This window comes from Pseudoliparis swirei, chromosome 8 (genome assembly GCF_029220125.1).
Source record: "Pseudoliparis swirei isolate HS2019 ecotype Mariana Trench chromosome 8, NWPU_hadal_v1, whole genome shotgun sequence".
Classification (NCBI taxonomy): Eukaryota; Metazoa; Chordata; class Actinopteri; order Perciformes; family Liparidae; genus Pseudoliparis; species Pseudoliparis swirei.
Genome location: NC_079395.1, coordinates 3,127,581 through 3,149,861, shown reverse-complemented (window position 1 = coordinate 3,149,861; position 22,281 = coordinate 3,127,581). Strand labels below are relative to the sequence as shown.

Below are 22,281 nucleotides of genomic sequence, written 5' to 3'. Positions count from 1 at the left end.
CGCTTCCCTCGGGATTCTGTCACCGTGAGAGGGGGGGGGGGGTCTCTAGGCCATTTGGGTTGAAGCACGGGGGGGGGGGGGGGGGGGGGGGTCGTGGATGCACTTTACTTCACTCAGCTGTCCGGCTGGAATCACTTTGTGTCTGTTTGACTTCCATGTTTTATGCATGTGGAAACTCACAGAAGGGAAACTCACTTTTATTGTACAATGTAAATAATATATTTACAAAAGTGTATTTATATATATATATTCATGTATTTAAATAAATAAATAACTATATATATATATTTAAATAAATATATTTATATATCAATATATATATATATTGATATTTCGTTATATAAATGTATTTATATAAATATAAATGTATTTGTAGAAATGTAATACGTATATATATTTATTTATTTATATACATATAAATAAATGTGTATTTATATAAATTTGTATATATATATTTATATATATCGCTAAAAGGAATATTTCGTTTAACTTTCACTATAACACACTTATTTCATTGCTTTTTCTTTTTCTTGCATCATTCCCGCTTAAATAAGTTTGGTGTTTTTTTAGACGTTCTTCTGTCGTTCTGTGTCTCTTTGCTCTTCTGTGATAGCGGACATTATTTATTCAGCATCGGCACATGAAGGAATAACATGCCGCGTTTAGTCCACATGGAATGTATCTGCAACAAGAACACAATACATCTAGGAGTTAGGAAATAACACCGGGGTCTTCCCCTAGAGGCTGATACCCCCCCCCCCCCCCTGTCCATTAACTCATCTTAAACCGGGCCAGACTGAGAAAAGTGGTCGGGGGGAGGGGTGTAAAGGTGGAAGGGGGGGGGGTGTATCTAATCTAATAAACCTTTTGATTTAAGACCTCAGGACCCCCGCCTCTGAATAATGGCTTCACCCACTTAAACATGTGTCTGGTCCTGATAACCAGGAGACGGGCTGGATGGAGGAGAGTGTGTTTGAAGACGACAGGCCGGTCAAACCTGTGTGTGTGTGTGTGTGTGTGTACATGTGTGTGTACGTGGTCGAAGAAACGTGGCTCTACATGGAATGTCCCAATTTTCTTCTTCAGGTTTGAATCGAGCCTGCTGGTTCCCATTAGCGCAGCCTGGTCCCGGTTACCCCCCCCCCCCCCCCCCCCCATGAATAGCTCTTGTCAATCAGTCCGTCGCTGAACTCCTGGAAACACCCTCGACCTCTTGGCAGGTCTCCGGGCCCCGGGGGTCGCCTTTCAGGTAGCGCGAGGGGTGGATTTCACCTTCTGCATAATGACCCCCCCCCCCCCTTAATATGAGCGTCAAACAGACGGGGAGACAAGTGGGGACTTTGGTTGTGAGTGATTGGGGGGGGGGGGGTGTCGCCGGGTGTTACATCGTGTTGCAGCAACCTCTGATTCCCCTCATCCCCACACATCCGATGACATTCAGTCTTCATGTATTATTTACTTCCTCTTCCTGCTCCCCGCCTGTCTGTCTCTGCTTTGTTTCCCTCATTCCCTCGAAAAAAAACTAACAGCTGAAAGCGAGTTTATTTCCACACACACACACACACACACACACACCCACACACATACACACATACACACACTTCCCGTTGCATGAGATGCATCAGTCCTCAACTTCCCCATCATTAGATCAGAGTCTGCTTGTAAGATGGAGGGGGCGGGGCTTCTTTTCATCACCACGTCGTGGAGTCCGCTAAAAGATGGATTTAAGACCCCCCCTCTTCCTCCTCTTCCTCTCCGGCTTGTTACCAGAGAACACACACACACTCGTGTCTCAGATCCTCCACCCTCACATCTCTCCTCCACCCTCACATCTCTCCTCCACCCTTGCATCTCTCCTCCACCGCGTCACATAAAATTCACTGCGTGTTAACTTCTACAAAGGTTTTATTGTGTGTGTGTAGGTGTGTAGGTGTGTGTGTTTGCAGCTGCATGAGTCAATGTCATGAGGTGAGTGTGTGTGAGCGGTTGGAGGAAATGACAGTGGGGCCTCCCGGGCTGCTCCTCGCGGCCGCCCCACAGCACGGGGCCCTCAGGTTTCCCCACACAGGGAGCCCGTCTGAAGCCGGCGGCGGCGCTCAGCCAGCGGGGGCCGCCGCCGGCGTCACGACAACTGGCTTTCATTTAGGGAGATAAGAGGAGGAAGAGGAGGGAGAGGAGTGGTGGTCAAGAGAAGAAGGGAGGGAAAGAAAGAAAGGAAGGAGCAGTTGGAAAAAGGAAAGAACCGTGCCTTTAGTTGTAGATATCATTTTATATTTATATTTATATCATTTTATATATAAATATATAATTATATATATATAATTTTATATATATGTATTTATATATAAATATGTAATTGTATATATATGATGTTGTATATATAATTATATATATATATATATACAGGACTGTCTCAGAAAATTAGAATATTGTGATGAAGTTCTTTATTTTCTGTAATGCAATTAAAAAAACAAAAATGTCATGCATTCTGGATTCATTACAAATCAACTGAAATATTGCAAGCCTTTTATTCTGATTTATTGCTGATTATGGCTTACAGCTTAAGAAAACTCAAATATCCTATCTCTAAATATTAGAATATCATGAAAAAGTATACTAGTAGGGTATTAAACAAATCACTTGAATTGTCTAATTAACACGAAACACCTGCAAGGGTTTCCTGAGCCTTGACAAACACTCAGCTGTTATAAATCTTTTTTTTAACTTGGTCTGAGGAAATCTTAAAATTTTATGAGATAGGATTTTAGAGTTTTCTTAAGCTGTAAGCCATAATCAGCAATATTAAAAGAATAAAAGGCTTGCAATATTTCAGTTGATTTGTAATGAATCCAGAATGCATGACATTTTTGTTTTTTTAATTGCATTACAGAAAATAAAGAACTTTATCACAATATTCTAATTTTCTGAGACAGTCCTGTATATAATACAAAAAAATATAATTATAAATATATAGAATGTTATTTATATTTATAATTGTATATAAATTTATAATTGTATATATATGTATTCATATATGTAATTTTCTATATATAATTATATATATATAATTTTGTATATAATTAAAAGTATATAGAATGTTATATATATATATAGTTTCCAGAGGTACACTTGACAGCCTCTTGGTGCATCTGCAGTGGCCTTTTTTATTTAATTTGGTGTGTTACTAATGAGAAACGTCTCAATTCATTTATATTTCTTCTGTTCTTCATGCCCCCCCCCCCCCTCCTCCGCTTTAATAAGTGTAACTGCATTTGGGATTAAGAGACCCCCTGTTTCAATGGAAATCAATGTAACCCCCCCCCCCCCCCCCCCGACACAATCACACAGAGCTCCAAAAGTTGTTTTCTTGATTCAATTAAACGCTTCAACTGGAGAAGAGAAGAAACACCTCGAGACACTAGAGGAGATCTGAGGGAGAGGAGGAGCAGAGTGAGGAGCAGGGGGAGGAGCAGAGTGAGGAGCAGAGGGAGGAGCAGAGGGAGGAGCAGAGTGAGGAGCAGAGTGAGGAGCAGAGTGAGGAGCAGAGTGAAGAGCAGAGTGAGGAGCAGAGGGAGGAGCAGAGGGAGGAGCAGAGTGAGGAGCAGAGTGAAGAGCAGAGGGAGGAGCAGAGGGAGGAGCAGAGGGCCTTCAGTTATCTGTTATCAGGGCCTTTTCTTCTTCTTCTTTGTGTTCTTCCTGTTCGTGTTCTTGTTCTTCATCTTCTTCTTCATTTTCTTCTTCTTCTTCTCCTGACACCTCAAGGCTCTTCAGTATGAATAAAGTTCATGAGTTCTTCTTCAGTTCTTTCTCCTGTCAGCGCGTCGCTGCCTCAGGATTAATGTCTAAAGTGTATTCATGTTTTATCAGATCTTAAAACTCTTTGAGAGAATTTGTGAGTTCCCCCCCCCCCAAAAAAATCAATTCACGATCCGTCTCTAGTTACGCTAATTAATAAATATTTCTCCACGGCCGGCAGCTCCAGCCGAGGAGGAGGATGAAGAAGATGAAGAGGAGCAGCGTGAGACGCTGTGATCACATTTAGCTGATACCGCAGATTAAAAAACAAAAATCACAAATTCAAAACTGTGAAGTTGACGAGCTTAAAATATTGACGAGGCTTCGCTCCGTCAGCTCGGCCTGAACCGCCCGGGGCTGTTTATATGAACCGGGACACGGGAAACACCACCTGCTGCCGGAGGCTTTATTTATTTATTTATCTATTTATCTATTTATCTATTTATTTATTTATCTATTTATTTATCTATTTATTTATTTATCTATGTATTTATCTATTTATTTATCTATTAATCTATTTATTTATCTATGTATCTATCTATTTATTTATCTATGTATTTATCTATTTATCTATATGTATTTATCTATTTATCCATTTATTTATCTATCTATTTATCTATCTATTTATCTATTTATTTATCTATTTATTCATTTATCTATTTATTTATTTGTTTATGTATAAACATCACAACACAACGAGCGGGGGAAAGACCACCAGAGAGACCCAGACACTCTGTTTGAGTCCAGTTCACTAAGTCCTCATCCGATTCTGCTGTCCAGGTCTTCATGACGGGAGGAGGGAGGGGAGGGGCTTATGTCGGGGGGGGGGGGGGGGGCTCATGCCGTCTCTTTGGTGGCTAATTGGACTCTTGAATCACCTTAAATCAAACCAACACTCACACACGGGGGAAACCTTCCAGATTAAAGGAGATCTCAATTAGTCCTCATCGCCTGATGTCTTCAAGACGCCCCCCCCCCCCCCCCCACGTATCATATTCCAGACCCCTGTCCACTTCGGGAAGGCTTGACAGGAGCCAGACGTCGCTGACCCCCCCCCCCCCCCGTAGACCCACCACCGTTGTCAAAACTGCCAGTTTGAAGTTCTCGCAGGAGGAAGAGGAGGAGAGCGCGTGTCCTTTTAAAAAATAATATTCCAAACGGCCTCCCGAGACTTTAAGGGAGGAAGAGAGGGATGGTTTAGCGGAGGAGAAGGAAGCAGCGGAGGAGTGTTGACAGCTCTCTGGTCGTTGAGGGGGAGGGGGAGGGGGGCTCGTTTCTTTCTCTCTTTTATTTATTTATTTTTTCCCCCTTAATATAATCAGTTCTCCGCGGGGGGTTCTCTCCATTCCTTCCCGTCAGTTTCACTCAGTGATGGAAAAGTTTCTCTAAAGTTTTTAGTTTAGTTAATCGCTGTTTTCACTTTCTTCTCTTTAAAAAAAAAAAAGTTATTGAAATAAAAAATCTGAGAAGGAATAAAATAATAAAGAAACTCTGCCTCGTTAAACCGTCTGGTCTTAGTGAGGAGGAGGAGGAGGAGGAGGAGATGATCAGCCGGGCCTGTTACGAGACCTATTGATCACCCCACTATCTTTTATTCCCCCTCCTTCAGATAACAGATTCTCCCCCCCCTCCTCTCTCCTCCTCTCCCCCCTCCGCCCCTCCGGCCGGTTAGTACAAATAATGATGAATCAATAAGCCCGAGTCCCTGTGAATGTCCTTTTAACACTTGATTTATGTCGCTCTCTCTCTCTCCCTCTCTCTCTCTCTCGCTCCGATCAATCGGACCGATCCCGGCCGCCCGCAGTTAAAAGTGTCTTTTTACGATTGTTGGGGGGCGTCGTCGAGGCTCATCGACTCGATCCGTATCGATCGGGGAGCGATTTCTCTGCCCGCCGCTCATCGCTCGCCGGGGTCACCGGTCGCTTCGTATGGGGGCTTTAACCAGATGAGAGGAGGGAGGGGGGGGGGGTCAAAGGTCAAGGTCACTACCGATGATTATCTTACTTCTCAATTATTGATAAATTGGAAACGTCAAATTCCTCATACTCACTTGTGGCCATCTTGAAATGGTGAATTTAGTTTAAATTGATCAGTTAATCTAAAAGTATTTTTTAAACTTGTACGAATGCCGTTCAGAGAAAGAGAGTCGAGGGGGAGGAGCCTCCGCGTTGTGTTCTCCGTCTGTGAGCGATCGGTCCCATGAGAGGCCCACTCTCATTGGAGGAGAGGAGGGGGGGGGGGGGCTGCCCTGACCTTCCCCTCCCTGTGGATCTGATTTCCGTTGTTGTATTCAGGAAGCGGTGATGAGAGCCACACACACAGGCACCCCCCCCCCCCCCCGTCCCCATTGCCTGTCTCGTGGCCGTTTGAGGTCAATCGAGAGTTTCCGTCGTCTCTCATCAGTTTACACCGCTGGGGGGGGAGGAGGGGGGAGGAGGGGGGGGGCTCACAGTCGAGATCGCAGGACTATGTGCCGCTCGCCGCTCTGGCGCTCTGACTCGGTTTCCTCCGGTCGAGACCCGTCCAGTCAACATATCGTTGTTGTTTTTAGGTGGTTTGTGTCTGAAGGAACGATCATTCAGATTCCTCCTCAGCTCCTCCTCCCTGTCTCCCCCACATGTCCCCGTCTCCCCCACATGTCCCCCTCTCCCCCACATGTCCCCGTCTCCCCCACATGTCCCCCTCTCCCCCACATGTCCCCGTCTCCCCCACATGTCCCTGCCTCCCCACATGTCCCCTGCCTCCCACATGTCCCCATCTCCCCACATGTCCCCGTGTCCCCACATGTCCCCTGCCTCCCCACATGTCCCCGCCTCCCCACATGTCCCCTGCCTCCCACATGTCCCCTGCCTCCGCACATGTCCCCGTCTCCCCACATGTCCCTGCCTCCCCACATGTCCCCTCTCCCCACATGTCCCCTGCCTCCCACATGTCCCGCCTCCGCACATGTCCCTGTCTCCCCCACATGTCCCGTCTCCCCACATGTCCCCGTCTCCCCCACATGTCCCCTGCCTCCCACATGTCCCCTGCCTCCCACATGTCCCCTGCCTCCCGCACATGTCCCCGTCTCCCCCACATGTCCCCCTCTCCCCCACATGTCCCCGTCTCCCCCACATGTCCCTGTCTCACATGTCCAAGTCCCCGTCTCCCCCACATGTCCCCGTCTCCCCCACATGTCCCCCCCTCCCCACATGTCCCGTGTCCCCACATGTCCCCATCTCCCCCACAGGTCCCCCTCTCCCCACATGTCCCGTCTCCCCACAGGTCCCGTCTCCCCACAGGTCCCTGCCTCCCCACATCTCCCCTCTCCCCACATGTCCCCGTCTCCCCCACATGTCCCCGTCTCCCCCACATGTCCCCGTCTCCCGCACATGTCCCCGTCTCCCGCACATGTCCCTGTCTCCCCCACATGTCCCCGTCTCCCCCACATGTCCCGTCTCCCCACATGTCCCCATCTCCCCACATGTCCCCTGCCTCCCCACATGTCCCCTCTCCCCACATGTCCCTGTCTCCCACATGTCCCCGTCTCCCGCACATGTCCCCGTCTCCCATGTCCCTGTCTCACATGTCCAAGTCCCCGTCTCCCCCACATGTCCCCTCTCCCCACATGTCCCCTCTCCCCACATGTCCCCGTCTCCCCCACATGTCCCCGTCTCCCACACATGTCCCCGTCTCCCGCACATGTCCCCGTCTACCCCACATGTCCAGGTCCCTGTCTCCCCCACATGTCCCCCTCTCCCCCACATGTCCCCCTCTCCCCACATGTCCCCTGCCTCCCCACATGTCCCCTGCTCCCACACATGTCCCTGTCTCCCCACATGTCCCGCCTCCCACATGTCCCCTGCCTCCCCACATGTCCCCTCTCCCCACATGTCCCGTCTCCCCACATGTCCCCTCTCCCCACATGTCCCTGCCTCCCCACATGTCCCCGTCTCCCCACATGTCCCCTGCCTCCCCACATGTCCCCCTCTCCCCCACCTGTCCCCCCTCCCCACATGTCCCCTGCCTCCCCACATGTCCCCGTCTCCCGCACATGTCCCCGTCTCCCCCACATGTCCCTGTCTCCCCCACATGTCCCGTCTCCCCACATGTCCCCTGCCTCCCCACATGTCCCCTCTCCCCACATGTCCCCTGCCTCCCACATGTCCCCTCTCCCACATGTCCCCGTCTCCCCACATGTCCCTGCCTCCCACATGTCCCCGTCTCCCGCACATGTCCCCCTCTCCCCCACATGTCCCCGTCTCCCCCACATGTCCCCGTCTCCCCCACATGTCCCCGTCTCCCCCACATGTCCCCGTCTCCCCCACATGTCCAGGTCCCCGTCTCCCCCACATGTCCCCTGCCTCCCCACATGTCCCCCTCTCCCCACATGTCCCCTGCCTCCCCACATGTCCCGTCTCCCCACATGTCCCCTCTCCCCCACATGTCCCCGTCTCCGCCACATGTCCCCTGCCTCCCCACATGTCCCTGCCTCCCCACATGTCCCCTCTCCCCACATGTCCCCTGCCTCCCCACATGTCCCTGCCTCCCCACATGTCCCCGTCTCCCGCACATGTCCCCTCTCCCCACATGTCCCCTGCCTCCCACATGTCCCCTCTCCCCCACATGTCCCGTCTCCCCACATGTCCCCTGCCTCCCCACATGTCCCCTCTCCCCACATGTCCCTGCCTCCCCACATGTCCCCTCTCCCCACATGTCCCTGCCTCCCACATGTCCCCGTGTCCCCCACATGTCCCCATCTCCCCCACAGGTCCCCGTCTCCCCCACATGTCCCCGTGTCCCCCACATGTCCCCGTCTCCCGCACATGTCCCTGTCTCCCCCACATGTCCCCGTCTCCCCCACATGTCCCCTGCCTCCCCACATGTCCCCGTGTCCCCACATGTCCCCTGCCTCCCACATGTCCCCGTCTCCCGCACATGTCCCTGTCTCCCCCACATGTCCCTGCCTCCCACATGTCCCCGTCTCCCCATGTCCCTGTCTCCCCACATGTCCCCGTCTCCCCACATGTCCCCTCTCCCCACATGTCCCGTCTCCCCACATGTCCCCATGTCCCTCCCCACATGTCCCCGCCTCCCCACATGTCCCCTGTCTCCCACATGTCCCGTCTCCCACATGTCCCTGTCCCCATGTCCCTGCCTCCCCACATGTCCCCGTCTCCCCCACATGTCCCGTGTCCCCCATGTCCCCGTCTCCCGCACATGTCCCCGTCTCCCGCACATGTCCCTGTCTCCCCCACATGTCCCCGTCTCCCCCACATGTCCCCGTCTCCCCCACATGTCCCCGTCTCCCCCACGTGTCCCCGTCTCCCCCTGCGTGCATACATATTGTTGCTATGTTGGGTCACAGCAGTCAGAGATGTAGACAGACCGCACCCTCGCTCGTCTTCTCGCTCGTTCACTTCCTTCAGCGCCCGAAGGAGAAAGGGAAAATATCTTTCAGAATGTCTTCATGGTCCGGACCTCGGGCCGCGGGGGTTATGTGGACGTGGCTATCGCCTGACTCCTCCCACCGCCCCTTCATCGCCACCCGTCCACTCAACCGACCCCTTCCTCATTGCTTCCCTCCTCCTCCTCCTCCTCCTCCTCCTCACTGTCTGCCCCAGATCTTTAAATATCCTTCTTCATCCATCCCTTGCGTCCATCTCCCATAACTTCTCCTCCAGCTCCGCCCCCATCAGAATTATGTATTCAGAATTGGAAAAGATGGCCGCCCGTCTCTTTGCAGCTATTTTCATAACCAGAAAAAAGGGTCAACGCCCCCCCCCCCCCCCGCTGAATAATTCAGGACTCCAGTTGAAAGTTGAAGGGGAAGAAGATCCGGTCGCCAAATAGTTTAAAGATGTGACGTGACTCCGCCCCCAAAAAACACATGAAATGACTCCAATAATCATAAAGAAGATGACGACCCAAACATCTCTCTCTCTCTCCCCCTCTCCCCCCCCTCTCCCTCGCTCTCTCTCTCTCTCTCTCCATATCTCAGAACACGGCTTTATAGATAGTCTTAAAATACATGAATGCCTGAAGATGAAATGCGGCGGGGCTCCCACACCGAGAGGAGAGCGATCCAAACGTACGCGGCGGGGGCCGCTTGTCTTCTCCCCCACAAACTCACCTCCTTTGTTCCTCCCCTCTTCCCTTCTGCCTCCTCCGTCATCCCTCCTTCACACTTGGCCCGCGTCTCCTCGTCTTCCTTACTCTTTTTTAACGTCTTCTTTTTCTTCATCTCTCCTCCACCCGCCCCCCCCCGCCCCCTCCACCCTCCACACCCTCAAACAGGCTTGACAGCGGATCCCTAGACGGCAGACCGAACCCCCCCCCCCCCCCCCCCCACACACACACACACACACACCCGCTCCCCCCACAGAGGGCTTTGAACCGAGGACAACCGTGTGGGGGGTATTCGTCAAAAACTGTGTGACACCCTTTGAGTTGTATGTGTGTGTGTGTGTGTTATTGTTCCACTATTGGGGGGGGGTCTTTTTTTTTATGCTCCAATAAAAACTGGCAGCTCTGGCTTTTAATATTTTTTTTGGCACATTTAAGCAGACTAAACCTACAAGATATCAGTTAAAAAAACACACACACACACACATCAAGTACAGTCAGCTGCTCCAGGGGGGTCACCGTGTCACCTGTCCACAGGAGGATGCACCCGGGCCCTTTTTATTGGTCTAGACTCATCCTCATGAGGCCACGCCCCTCATGAGGACATGCTCCTCCTGAGGCCACGCCCCTCCTGAGGACACGCCCCTCCCTGAGGCTGCCGGGTTCCTCTTACCGTGTGTTCATTACATTTTTGTTTTTTACGTTACTTTGCGTCCTTTGTTCCGCCCCCCTCTGGTCAAAGGTGGTAACGCAGCGCCGTTAGCCAGCAGACCCGGTCGTCGGCCATGTTGAGAGCCGTCCAGAGTCAATCTAAAACCGACGGCGGCAGCTTCCCTGCACGCCGTTTGGCAAAAATAAATCATCTTTGCGGTGGAGCCGAGGCGCGTTGAGTCGAGTCCAATGACGACAAACAAAGACACCTTTAACACAACATCTACTTCTATGTTAATAGATGCAAAAACAACGTGCAGCTCACATCGTTTCCCCCTCCTCCCCGTAGAGCTGAATACCTTCATGATCACGTCATCTAGTACAGACCGGTAGCGCCATGACATCATCCAGTGGACCGTCTGCACGCCGGGCCGGTGACACGGTGCCGGTCCAATCCAGACCCACGAGGTCCAATCAGAACCTCCCAACGCTGGATGTCCGTTCTCACTCGTAAAGCCTCAGAGAGAGAGGCCCTGGAGCGATGAGAGGCTTCTCAAACAGAGAGGGTGTAGGTGTGTGTGTGTGTGTGTGGGGGGGGGCATCGCTGACATTTTATCGACGTGTGTTAAGAAGCTCGAGGTATTAACTGTTTAGAGCGAAGCTGCAAAAGACGAATGATCGGAGCTCCGGGACATGAGGGGGGGGGGGGGGGCTGAATGTTTCTGCATTAAAAACAATCACTTTTGATTTGTTTTGGGGGGGGGGGGGTCTTTGAGAACTCGCGTCCTCGTCTCCCAGAGCTCGTCGTGTATTTTGAATATTTCATGAAGCCGATGAACGCTGAATCAGAGCTGCACTTTACCTCCTCTCCCATGAGGAGTCGTTTGGGAAACACAATTTGGGGAAGGGGGGGAGGGGGGGGGGGGTCTGTATCCACTCACATGTTGTAGAGATAAAGACGTGAGTCACGATGTTTTACATCTTGGTCCTAAATAAAGTAAAGCATGATCACGTCTTCATCCTGTCGACCTTCACATCTCTAGACTGCCGTCGTCTTTTTGCCCGCGGCTCATGTTTCATACTTCATGTTTCATACTTCATGTTTCATACTTCATGTTTCATACTTCATGTTTCATCCTTCATGTTTCATACATATCGGAGATGTTGTCGAGCACCTGAGGATCGCCGTGGCGTCCACCGAATGCCTCGCCGGCGTCGCCATGGCGATCGTACATCACGCGCTCGCTCCTTCTCTCGCGAAATAGAAATCGCCCGCTGTCACAAGATGCTTCCACTCCCGTTTTGCACCCCCCCCCCCCCTCCCGAAACCGAGGAGAAGCTGCCCCGCCTCCCGATGATAATGGATCCTAATACGACTTAGATTATGATTTATCAGATGCTGCTGATGCTGCCGTCGGCCTGCATCATACAGCTCTCTGACTATTGGAACCATTACAAGTGAGACGTCCATCCGTCACACACACACACACACACCACACACACATACACACACACACACCACACACACATACACACACACACACACACACACACACACACACACACACACACACACACACACACACACCACACACAGATACACACACATACACACACACCACACACACACCACACACAGATACACACACCACACACACACATACACACACACCACACACACACACACACACACACACAGGACCACGATTTCTTCCCCAGAAATCCGACTGCTCCAATTCAATTTCCTTCTTCTCTGTCAGTCACCCCCCCTCCTCTCTCTCTCTCCCCCCTCTCCCTCTCTCTCCCCCCTCTCTCTCTCTCTCTGTCCCCCTCTCTCTCCCCCCTCTCCCTCTCTCTCCCCCCTCTCTCTGTCCCCCTCTCTCTCCCCCTCTCCTCTCTCTCCCCTCCTCTCCCTCTCATCTCCTCTCCTCTCTCTCCTCTCTCTCTCCCCTCCTCCCCCTCTCTCTCTCTCCCCTCTCTCTCTCTCCCTCTCTCTCTCTCCCCTCCTCTCTCTCCCCCTCCTCTCTCTGTCCCCCTCTCCTCTCTCTCCCTCTATCTCTCCCCCCTCTCTCTCCCTCCCTCTCTCTCTCTCCCTCCCTCTCTCTCTCTCCCCCTCCTCTCTCTCTCCCTCCCTCTCCTTTCCTCTCCTCTTTCTCTCCCCCTCTCTCCTCTCTCTCCCTCTCCTCTCTCTCCTCTCTCTCTCCCTCCCTCTCCTCTCTCTCTCGCTCTCCTCTCTCTCTCCCCTCTCTCTCTCTCTCCTCTCTCTCTCTCTCCCTCCTCTCTCTCCCCCCTCTCTCTCTCTCTCCCTCCTCCTCTCTCTCCCCTCTCCTCTATCTCCCCTCTCTCTCCCCCCCAAATGACCGCCGGCGCTGGCGATATGCAAAGTGTCCAACTCTTTCCTTTTTATTTTTGGACTTCTAATTTAGCCTCTCGCTCTACTTACTTCCTTCAGCCCCCAAACGACTGCCGCCTCGTCTCGTACCCTAGTTTCCTTTCCTCGTTCGTCTCCTTTCAGGAAAGGGCGCTCCAGTCTTCCGTCACAAGAGAGATGAATCCCGTGAATAATGCGGCCACTCAGACGGCCTCAGGGGGCGGGGCTTCTGACTTAATGGCTCCATGCATTCAAGTCATTATTAGTCATTGCAGTTAATCTGAAATGCTCAATCGCCCCTCGTCGTTGCTCAGTGTAACATTGTCCGGGGGGGGGGGGGGATCCTCACTGTTGCTTCCATCTGATTGGCTGTCAGGATGACACTGTCCTGTTGCTGTTTGGATCCGTTTGGCTCGTCGGCTCTTTGGATCGGATCTCATTTTTCTCGGGGGGTCCGACTCAATAATAATCTCCTGAACACACTCAGCGACCCGTCTGTTTCTCGGGTCCTCACGAGGTGCTCGTGAAGCTGAAACTGCCTGCACGAAAAGAAAAGAGCCAAATAGCTCGTGACTTTAGTTTTTATTTTTGAGCGTGAAGCTCGGTGTCGAGTTCGGCTGAGAACTCAAAGTGTTTCAAAAAGAAAGCAGGAGTGAGAAAGTGGGACTCTTAAAACCTCCGCTGATAAGACTGCTGGTTCCTAAGACCTCGGCTCCTCGGAGGAAACATGACTCGTGGCTCTTGTGACTCTCCTGGCCCTTGTGGCCCTTGTGACTCTTGTGGCCCTTGTGGCCCTTGTGGGTGCCTGCAGGTCCAAACTAGTTTCTCCTCCTCCTCCCGCCTCTCTGCAGCGTTGTTGAAGCCGCGCTCCGAGTCGACGCTCTTGAGGATCTCACGGCCACGTCGACGCCGAGAGGAATCATTAGTAGGCGGGTAACTCGGGAGAACTCGGATCCGAACCCTGTTGCCTGGTTACGGTCTCCTCAGGTGACCGGGCGGGCTGACTCACGGCGATGCACAACAACAACAACAACAAACAAGTCGTGGCCTGTGAGCATCGGTTCTGAGGCGCGGGGGCGATCCCGACGCGCTGAAGCTCAGACGCATTACAACAAGTGGCTCGTCTGTCCGTTGTGTGATGGAGCTCCACCCGTCGCCGACGGAGGGGATGAGACGCCGCGTCTCGGATCAGGGAGTCCGGCGTTATTTATTCTGCATTTTAACGCGAGGAAGTGAACCGAAAGTGAACAAAAGGAAACAATGGGAGGAGAGAGAGGACGTGTGGGTAAAGGATGTTCTGACAAAGAAGGACAAACGGCCGCCTGAGCTGTGACGCATTTTAATTACACGACTGGGGGTGTGATGTCGAGTTGAGCCCCTTAATGTCGACTTTTATACGTAAATACATAATTAACTGGCCTCTCTATCACTTTACAGGTGGTTGATGTAAACTTGAAGAAAAACAAATGAAAGGTATCGGCCGTCGAGCAGAAACGTGACTAATACTCTAATTTCTCATTATTAAGACACAAAATACATAAACCGACGTTTCCCGCCACGAGACGGGCAGAGCCGCCGCCGCCGCTCTCCCGACCGCACGATGTTTATTCGGTTTGAAATAATTGGCCAAACGGCCCGACGGGGTCATTTCTTTTCCTTCTCCCGACTAAGTGCCGGTTCCCGCCTCCGGCTAACCGCGTTAGCGTAGCGGCGGCTCACGCGTCGAGCCAGTGGAATAGATGGCGCCGATGTAGTCACGGTAACGGATGTCGTGTCACGAGACGTTCCGTTAGTGTTTTCTGTGAGATCCAACACGATCTCTCCTCGCTTTCATCCCGACGGGGACGCTCAGCGTCAGAACAAACGGGGAAACATCGGCGAGGAAACTGTCTCATGATTCTTTTTTTTAAGAAGCTGAAGCCGATATCACTCAGATATCACTCAGTATCACGTGACCGACCAGCGGCGAGTGCATTAAAACAGAGAAAACTAGAACGGGCACTCGGTAGAGCGCATACCTTCACATATCACAAGATTGGGCTTTGACTTATGAACATGTTGGCATTAGTTGCATGGCAACTGGATAGAAATTGACCGTGCTATGGTAAAAAGAAGATGTTGACCTTTTCATGACCTTTGACCCGATCGATCCCAAAATCTAATCAAATGGTCCCCGGATAATAACCAATCATCCCACCAAATGTCATGCGATTCGGTTTAATATTTTTTTAGTTATGCGAGTAACACGCATACAAATAAATAAATAAATGAATACACGGCGATCAAAACAACCTTCTGCATTTTCAATGCGAAGGTAAAAATGCCCTTTTTAAAACCAGAAAACAACAATTAAATGTAGTCGGAGCCGTCGATGGATTCCCGTGTTTACCGTCTGCTCCGCACAAAGCGCCGGGCCCCCGGGGGCCGCCGAGGCTCGGGAAGGAGGATCCAAGTCTAATCTTCTGCTTCCGAAGCTCAAGGAAACAAATTAATTGTTTCATTTCAGAAAACAAGACAAATCCCCGATGGGATGAACTGCATCGAGGCCAACGGGCAGGACGGCTTTTAGAAAGGGAAAGTGTTTGGAGTTCATATCCGCTGAGCGAGCGGAAGACCTGCAGCGACGGGGGGGGGCTCGACAACGAGTTGCCAAGTGCGCAGCTATCGCATCGATCGGCATCCTGATTGCCGTGTTTTCTGCTAATGGGCCTCGTACCCGCCGGTGCTCCGGGGTTCAGTCTGTAATCTCAGGGTAGAAGCAGGACCGGTTTCACGAGAGCCCACATGGCCTCCTGGCCTCCTCTAATCTCTCCGGCGCGTCGTCACACGGCTGCGAGGCCGCGAGCCTCAGAGATAATCCTTCTTTCTTTAACCTCTCCGTGTCTTGAGAGTTGCAAAGTGTGTGAGCCATCGTCTCTGATATGATGAAACGGGATCAAAGCGACAGAAATCGGCATATTCGATGTAGACCGGCTGCTTCCAGCTACTGGCGTCTGTCAGATTATTCTTCTTCTTTTTTTTAACTTCGAGTCCCTTCTTGGACAGTTCTGCCGTTGCAGGGTTGAAAGAGTGAGAAGAGAGAGAAAAGCTCCATTCCCCGAACACAACTCAAGTCTTTTATAATCGTCCAACTAGGAGAAGTCGGCAGAGACTTCGGGAAGTATATTGATAAAGGAAGGCGTTAAAAATGACGTATAAAGCACCTTAAAAAACGGAGTTCATCTTCAGTGAAAGAAAAATTATTAAACTCTACCTTTCGTTCTTCATGGAGAGCAAAACACACGATGGTCGTCTACGTTAAGACACACGCAGATAGATTTGTCATTTAAAGCTGCATTCTCTCTCCTGACCACCAGGGGACGACTCCTCTGGTTGTATAGAAGTCTATGCTTCATGTGTTAAAGCTGCATTCCCTCTCCTGACCACCAGGGGGCGACTCCTCTGGTTGTATAGAAGTATATGCTTCATGTGTTAAAGCTGCATTCTCTCTCCTGACCACCAGGGGGCGACTCCTCTGGTTGTATAGAAGTCTATGATTCATGTGTTAAAGCTGCATTCTCTCTCCTGACCACCAGAGGGCGACTCCTCTGGTTGTATAGAAGTCTATGCTTCATGTGTTAAAGCTGCATTCTCTCTCCTGACCACCAGGGGGCTCCTCTGGTTGTATAGAAATCTATGCTTCATGTGTTAAAGCTGCATTCTCTCTCCTGACCACCAGGGGGCGACTCCTCTGGTTGTATAGAAGTCTATGCTTCATGTGTTAAAGCTGCATTCCCTCTCCTGACCACCAGGGGGAGACTCTTCTGGTTGTATAGAAGTTAGCACCGGCATCGCTCTCCCTCGTCTTCGCCGCCCCGCGAGCCTTTCTGATCGATACGACGCCGGATTATCATCTCGGTTTGGTTTCTCTCTGTCTGACGAGATTACAGGAGCCGGCTGTCAGAGACGTTTGGGGGCGGGGCTTATCGGCACATCGGTCAATGTTCCTTTGACGGGCCGGCGAGCTCGAGGTTAATGAAATGTTTCATTAAGACGGCTTCTAATTAAAGAAAGTTTATTATTATGAAATGAAGTTTATCGATGCAAGATTTATTAAAGAATCACTTAATGAAGACACGCTTTGATTTATCCGATGTACTTTGTTATGATATTAAAGGTACAGAAACGTCTCGATACGCTCGCCACCGAGGTCGGACGCTCGCCACTATGATTGGGCGCTCGCCACCAGGGTCCTGGACGCTAAACAGACGTGAGGATCCACTCCGGCTCTCCGGTCCTGGACCTCTGGGTCACTCCAGCTGTCGATCTCCTAAGCAGTCGCCCCCCGATCCTCTAGACGAGCGTTCCTCAGATGTACGGCCCCGCGTGCAGACGGCGGTCGGTGTGAAGGATGCTGGGAGGAGCCGCCCGCGTGAATGATGTCATTAATTTCTAATCCACGGGATTAGGACTCCGCGCATCAGCTGTTCCGCGGAGGCCCTCCCCTCCACCCGGCGGCCCGTCGATGTCACGGGTTTCATTTCTACATTAAAACTAGAATTCTCAAGCGACATCGCGGCTCTGATGAAGTCCTATTAGTTTTGGGTCGCGTCCAAATCGGACCGCGTCCTCTTCCACGTCGTTTGAAGCGAGAATTCCACCCGGCTTTCTCCGACTGCCTCGGCCTCGCTCGGCGAAGCTTCGCTTCCTCTACCTCCGTGTGTCTCGGGACCGACTTCAAATCAAAAGACGCCTCCCTCCCTCCAGGTTCCCGACATGGTTCCTGGGAGGGTTTATGAACCCGTGTCTCTGGCCGTCTCACGGTCGTGAGATGGCACCGTTCGTCCGAGTTCTCCTTCCACCGAACAACATTCCTGGATCAAAGGAACGCCACGTGTCGGAAAAACAAGCTAACACCCGAATTGTGATGATCTAAAATTGGTCCTTTCATTTCATTGGAACAAAGAGCGGCAGTGTGAGACTTTGCATCTCCTCAGAGCTCATCCTCCTCCCGGGCTTAAGACCGAGATGGAGGGGGGGGCATGAAAGACGGCCGTCAACAGCCCGGTCGGCGAGCCCTCGCTCCCGTTATTGAGTCCCGGAGACGCGGCGACCTTAACGCCAGATATGGAGCGATCCCGCCCAGAGGACGGAGCTCATCTCACACGGTCTCCGGGGGTCGCGGCGCTTGTTGTTCGGTTTTGCACCGTTGCTCTTTCCTCCATTGATTTACGGAGGTTTTTGTCGGACGAGGACATCGGATGGCTTTTGATCCCTTTATTTGAGTCTCAGGTCTACAGGCGGACCTCAACGACCACGTGCTTCTGATTACAGGCGCCTGGAGGGAGGGGGAGCTCGTGTGGACGGATACGTTGGGAGGCGCTGACGCAGACCCGACTCGTTGGGTCTGAGCGAAGAAGACTCTGTTTCCTGAAACTCCACTTCCTGTTGACACCGTAATGGTCATGGGATGATTGCGTCCTCAAAAGGTCGCCCTGTGGGACGTCTGTTTACGTGAGATGTGAGGCTTTCTGAGGCCTCGACCCTCAGCCGGGGGGTCGGCCGCGCCCCGGAGAGGCCGGGCGGCTGCGCTGCGTCTCGCGGTGATTAGCCGGATCGCACATGACAGGTTCTCCTGGCCCCTCCTCAGGCGGACGGCTCTGGCCTCCTCCTCCTCGTCTGGGGGGAACGGGTCCTGCTGCTGCGCTTCATGTTATCGCATTACACTATCTGGTTGTTTTGTGATGGATGAAATGCATTCAGTAAAGTTCCGTCCAGACGGAGAGACATTTACAGTCTAGCCTTAAGATGGGCGGGGCTTGTTTCCTCTTTTCCAGATTTTATTTCTAGATTTTCCCTCTTTTTTTTTTTCACATCCTGTTTTTTGTGTTTGCAGTTGAAGTGTTAAAAAAACAGAAGGTGGTCAGCTTATTTTTGCTGACCTTTTAAGTTTTCCGAGGAGAGAGAGAAAAAAAAAAGTTTGCACAAAAACAAACGGCGGGGAGCCGGGAGAGAGTCGTCGGGTTGACCTTCTTTGTTTTTTTTGTTCTTAGAGATAAGAAAGTCTCCAGGAATTTCCTGGCAGAGTTAGAAAGTTGAAAAGTCGAGTTCGGAGTCAACGCCCCCCCGCTGGTCCTTCATTCACCGACACTCACTCACACACACACACACACACACACACACACTGTTTGAGAGGGAACACGTCTTAATTAGTTTCCTCTGTCGGAGGAGGAGGAGGTGTCGATTTAACTCTAACCTGTCTCCTCCTTCATGCCTTCCTCTGATATTTCTCTCCGTTTTGGCCGATATAAGAGAAAAAGAAGTGTTAACTCAGCTGGTCAGTTGCGTCCTCAAATACTTTAACAGTTACTTAAAAGATGGAAATTGATTTATATTCATCTGCAGGAGCTATGATTAACATACTTCACCCACGTTTCACTTGTTTACCCCCATTGGAATATTTGTATTTATTTATTTCAGGCACATAAAAGAAAACTCGGGTTGGTTTAATATATATTATGTGTATATTTATATAATATATATAGGATATATATATTAAATATATATACATATATATATATACATATATATATATTATATATAAAATATAAATATATAATATATATCTATATATTAAATACATATAATACATATATATATACATATTTATATAATATATTAAATATATATATATATATATAAAATAAATATATATATATACGATATGATATGATGTGATATTCCTTTATTTGTCCCACAGCCAAATATATATATATATATATAAACATTAAATATATATCATGCCCTTATAGCTCAGTGCGTGTTGGGTGTAGCGTGAGCGACGCACCCTGACGGCTGCAGTGTTTGATGTCGGCGCCGCAAGGCTCAGCCGACCACGGCGGAGCGCTGGGTGAATGATATTGAGGCCAAGAGGAAGATGGGGGGGGGGGGGTCTCACCACTGATGAATGATACATCAGAGGGTCATTAGGTTGATTCATCGCGCTGAGAGACGCCTGCTTTCTGCAGCGTTTGATGAGTTGACGGTCGCAGCCCGCCGGGCCCCGAGGAGCGGCCTGCGGGGCCACTTCTGCTCTTCTTCTTGTCTCCGATGGAACCAGGTCACTCATCGTCTCTCCCCCCCCCCCTCTCCCCCTCCCCCTCCTCAGTAGCCGGCTAGCGCCGAGCAACCACGATCGGATACAGACGCTGCGGCAGGAGTTCCAGCAGGCGCAGAGCGTCCCGGACGACCCCGACGACCGCCGGAGGACCTACAGCTTCGAGCAGCCCTGGGTGAGTGTCTGAGCGGAGCCGGGGGGGCGAGGGGGCGGGGCCTCCAGGCGCTCCGCGGGCCCGGACAAGATGGCCGCCGCCAAAAAACCCGAGACTCTTCCACACGAGGAGAACGCTAACGGCGTTAGCACCGAAGACAGAACCTCGCCGGCGTATCGGCGCTAACGTCACTAACCCCCCCCACCACCCCCCCCCACACTCAACTACCAGCCATGAACAAAACTGATGCCCCCCCCCCTCCACCCACTTCTACTCGGATCACCATTAACCCCCGTGGACCTTCCTGGCTAATCGTGCTAACGCTAACCCTTCACCCTCCAATGCATGCAGGGGTTTGCACACCTCCTGACGCATCCACCACTAACCCCACCCCCCCGACACCACCCACTCTACTCATCCATCGTACCCCCCCCCCCTCCACGTCTCTGTGTGTCAGTGTTCACCACCGCCTCATGGACTCGGGTGTGTCTTCACACTGTGTGTGTGTGTGTGTGGGGGGGGGGGGGTACATTTGAACTGTCATTTTTTTTAGTGATGACATCACACGTCATGTTTCCAGTATTTATTCTCGTCCTCCAGTGCTTTGGGGTTTTTAAACATTGTTTCATGTGTCGATCATTTTAACTCAGATTTTTGCTAATTCTTTTTCATTTAATTGGCATCATTATGTGATTATTGTTTTGTTTCTATGAGTCGATCCACACGACGTCTTTTGTCCGCGTGACGTCTGGCGAACATGAATCGTCTGTTTGTCACTTTTGCACACACACTGTTTTTGTATATTTACTGTACCGACTCTTTTTTAATTATTATTTTTTATTGCCGCTGTCGTCACTTTTCTCTCTGTGTCTTCGGCGGGAGAATTCAGTCCCGTGATTTTACGAAGCCGATGATGAAGAGCGACGGCTCGTTTTATTTTTCGCGAGCCGAAACGTTCAATAAAGATGTGTCTTCAGTTCTGACGTCCGCTGCAGTGCATCATGGGAGATTGCCCCCTCGCTTCCTTGTTGCGTAACCCCCTCAGAACGGGGCCGGGGGGCTGCGGACCGGCTGAGGGTCCTTTTGGGATCTGACGGATAAATTTTGGGGAATTTTGGGCCAAAGCAATAAATAAAAAAAAGAGAAGTATGAATCTGTTTCTCCCAAATTAATGAGAAGTAGTTTTACAGGAGATGAAATCCGCCTGTCGGGCTGAAGGGATTAGTCGAATAACTGATAAACGATGAGTTATAAAATCATTTAAAGTCATTTTTAGGCAACCTTTCAAATGCACTGGGGGGTAAATGTGTTTAATTATTTCAATTAAATTAATTCAATGGTCCTGTTTTTAAATTATTTTTGTATTTAGATGTTTTCAGTATTTTCTTTTAACCTTTTCTAGACGATTAATCAGTTTTACCCCCGAGAGATAATATATAATATATATATATATCTAACGGCGTATAGATGTATATATATATATATACGCCGTTAGATAATGCAAATTAATTGATTCCTGGCTAACGTCTCTTTAGATAACGTACTTGTTTTAATATTTAGGCTTCAGGGAGGGGGGGGGGGGGGGCGGCATGTTGTTCACCTGAGGGTCACCCCCCCCCCCTCTTTGTGCTTGATTGGCCCAATTATCCATTTTCAACACAAGCTGCCTCAGCCATCTTCTTCATCTTCTTCTTCATCTTCTTGATCTTCTTCTACTTCTTCTTTCTCTCTCTCCCCTTCATCTACTTCTTCTTGTTCTTCTTCTTGTTCTTCTTCTTCTATCCTCTTCTTCTTCTTCAGTCACATACACAGGGTGTGTGTGCAGTGAAATGAAAGTGCTGCGCAGGGCAAATGCAAAGGCAACAAGTACACACTATTTACAAGTCAGCGCTCTCTACACAGCAGAGTAGAAGGACTGAAGGATCTCTCTGGGAACTTTAAATTTCCTCAGCTCATGTCAGATCCGGTGATGTGGACTCCCAGGTATTTATACCGCTCACCGCAACTTCCTCAGGGTAGGCCTTCGCCGTTGTCGGAGATTCACAGAGAGTTCATCAGCAGCGGTAGAACTCACTGCCACGCTTAACGGTTTGTGTTAGCCAAGAGCTA

General features: G+C 50.6%; 1 protein-coding gene across 1 annotated transcript in view; it reads left to right on the top strand.

The window, feature by feature from the left end:
- LOC130198373 (partitioning defective 3 homolog) overlaps positions 1-22,281 on the top strand; it is a 174,476-nt gene that overhangs the window by 145,465 nt on the left and 6,730 nt on the right. The window contains exon 23 of the mRNA XM_056421526.1: positions 20,070-20,193. Within this exon, the coding sequence (XP_056277501.1) occupies positions 20,070-20,193 (124 nt within the window). The remainder of the gene's footprint in view (positions 1-20,069; positions 20,194-22,281) is intronic.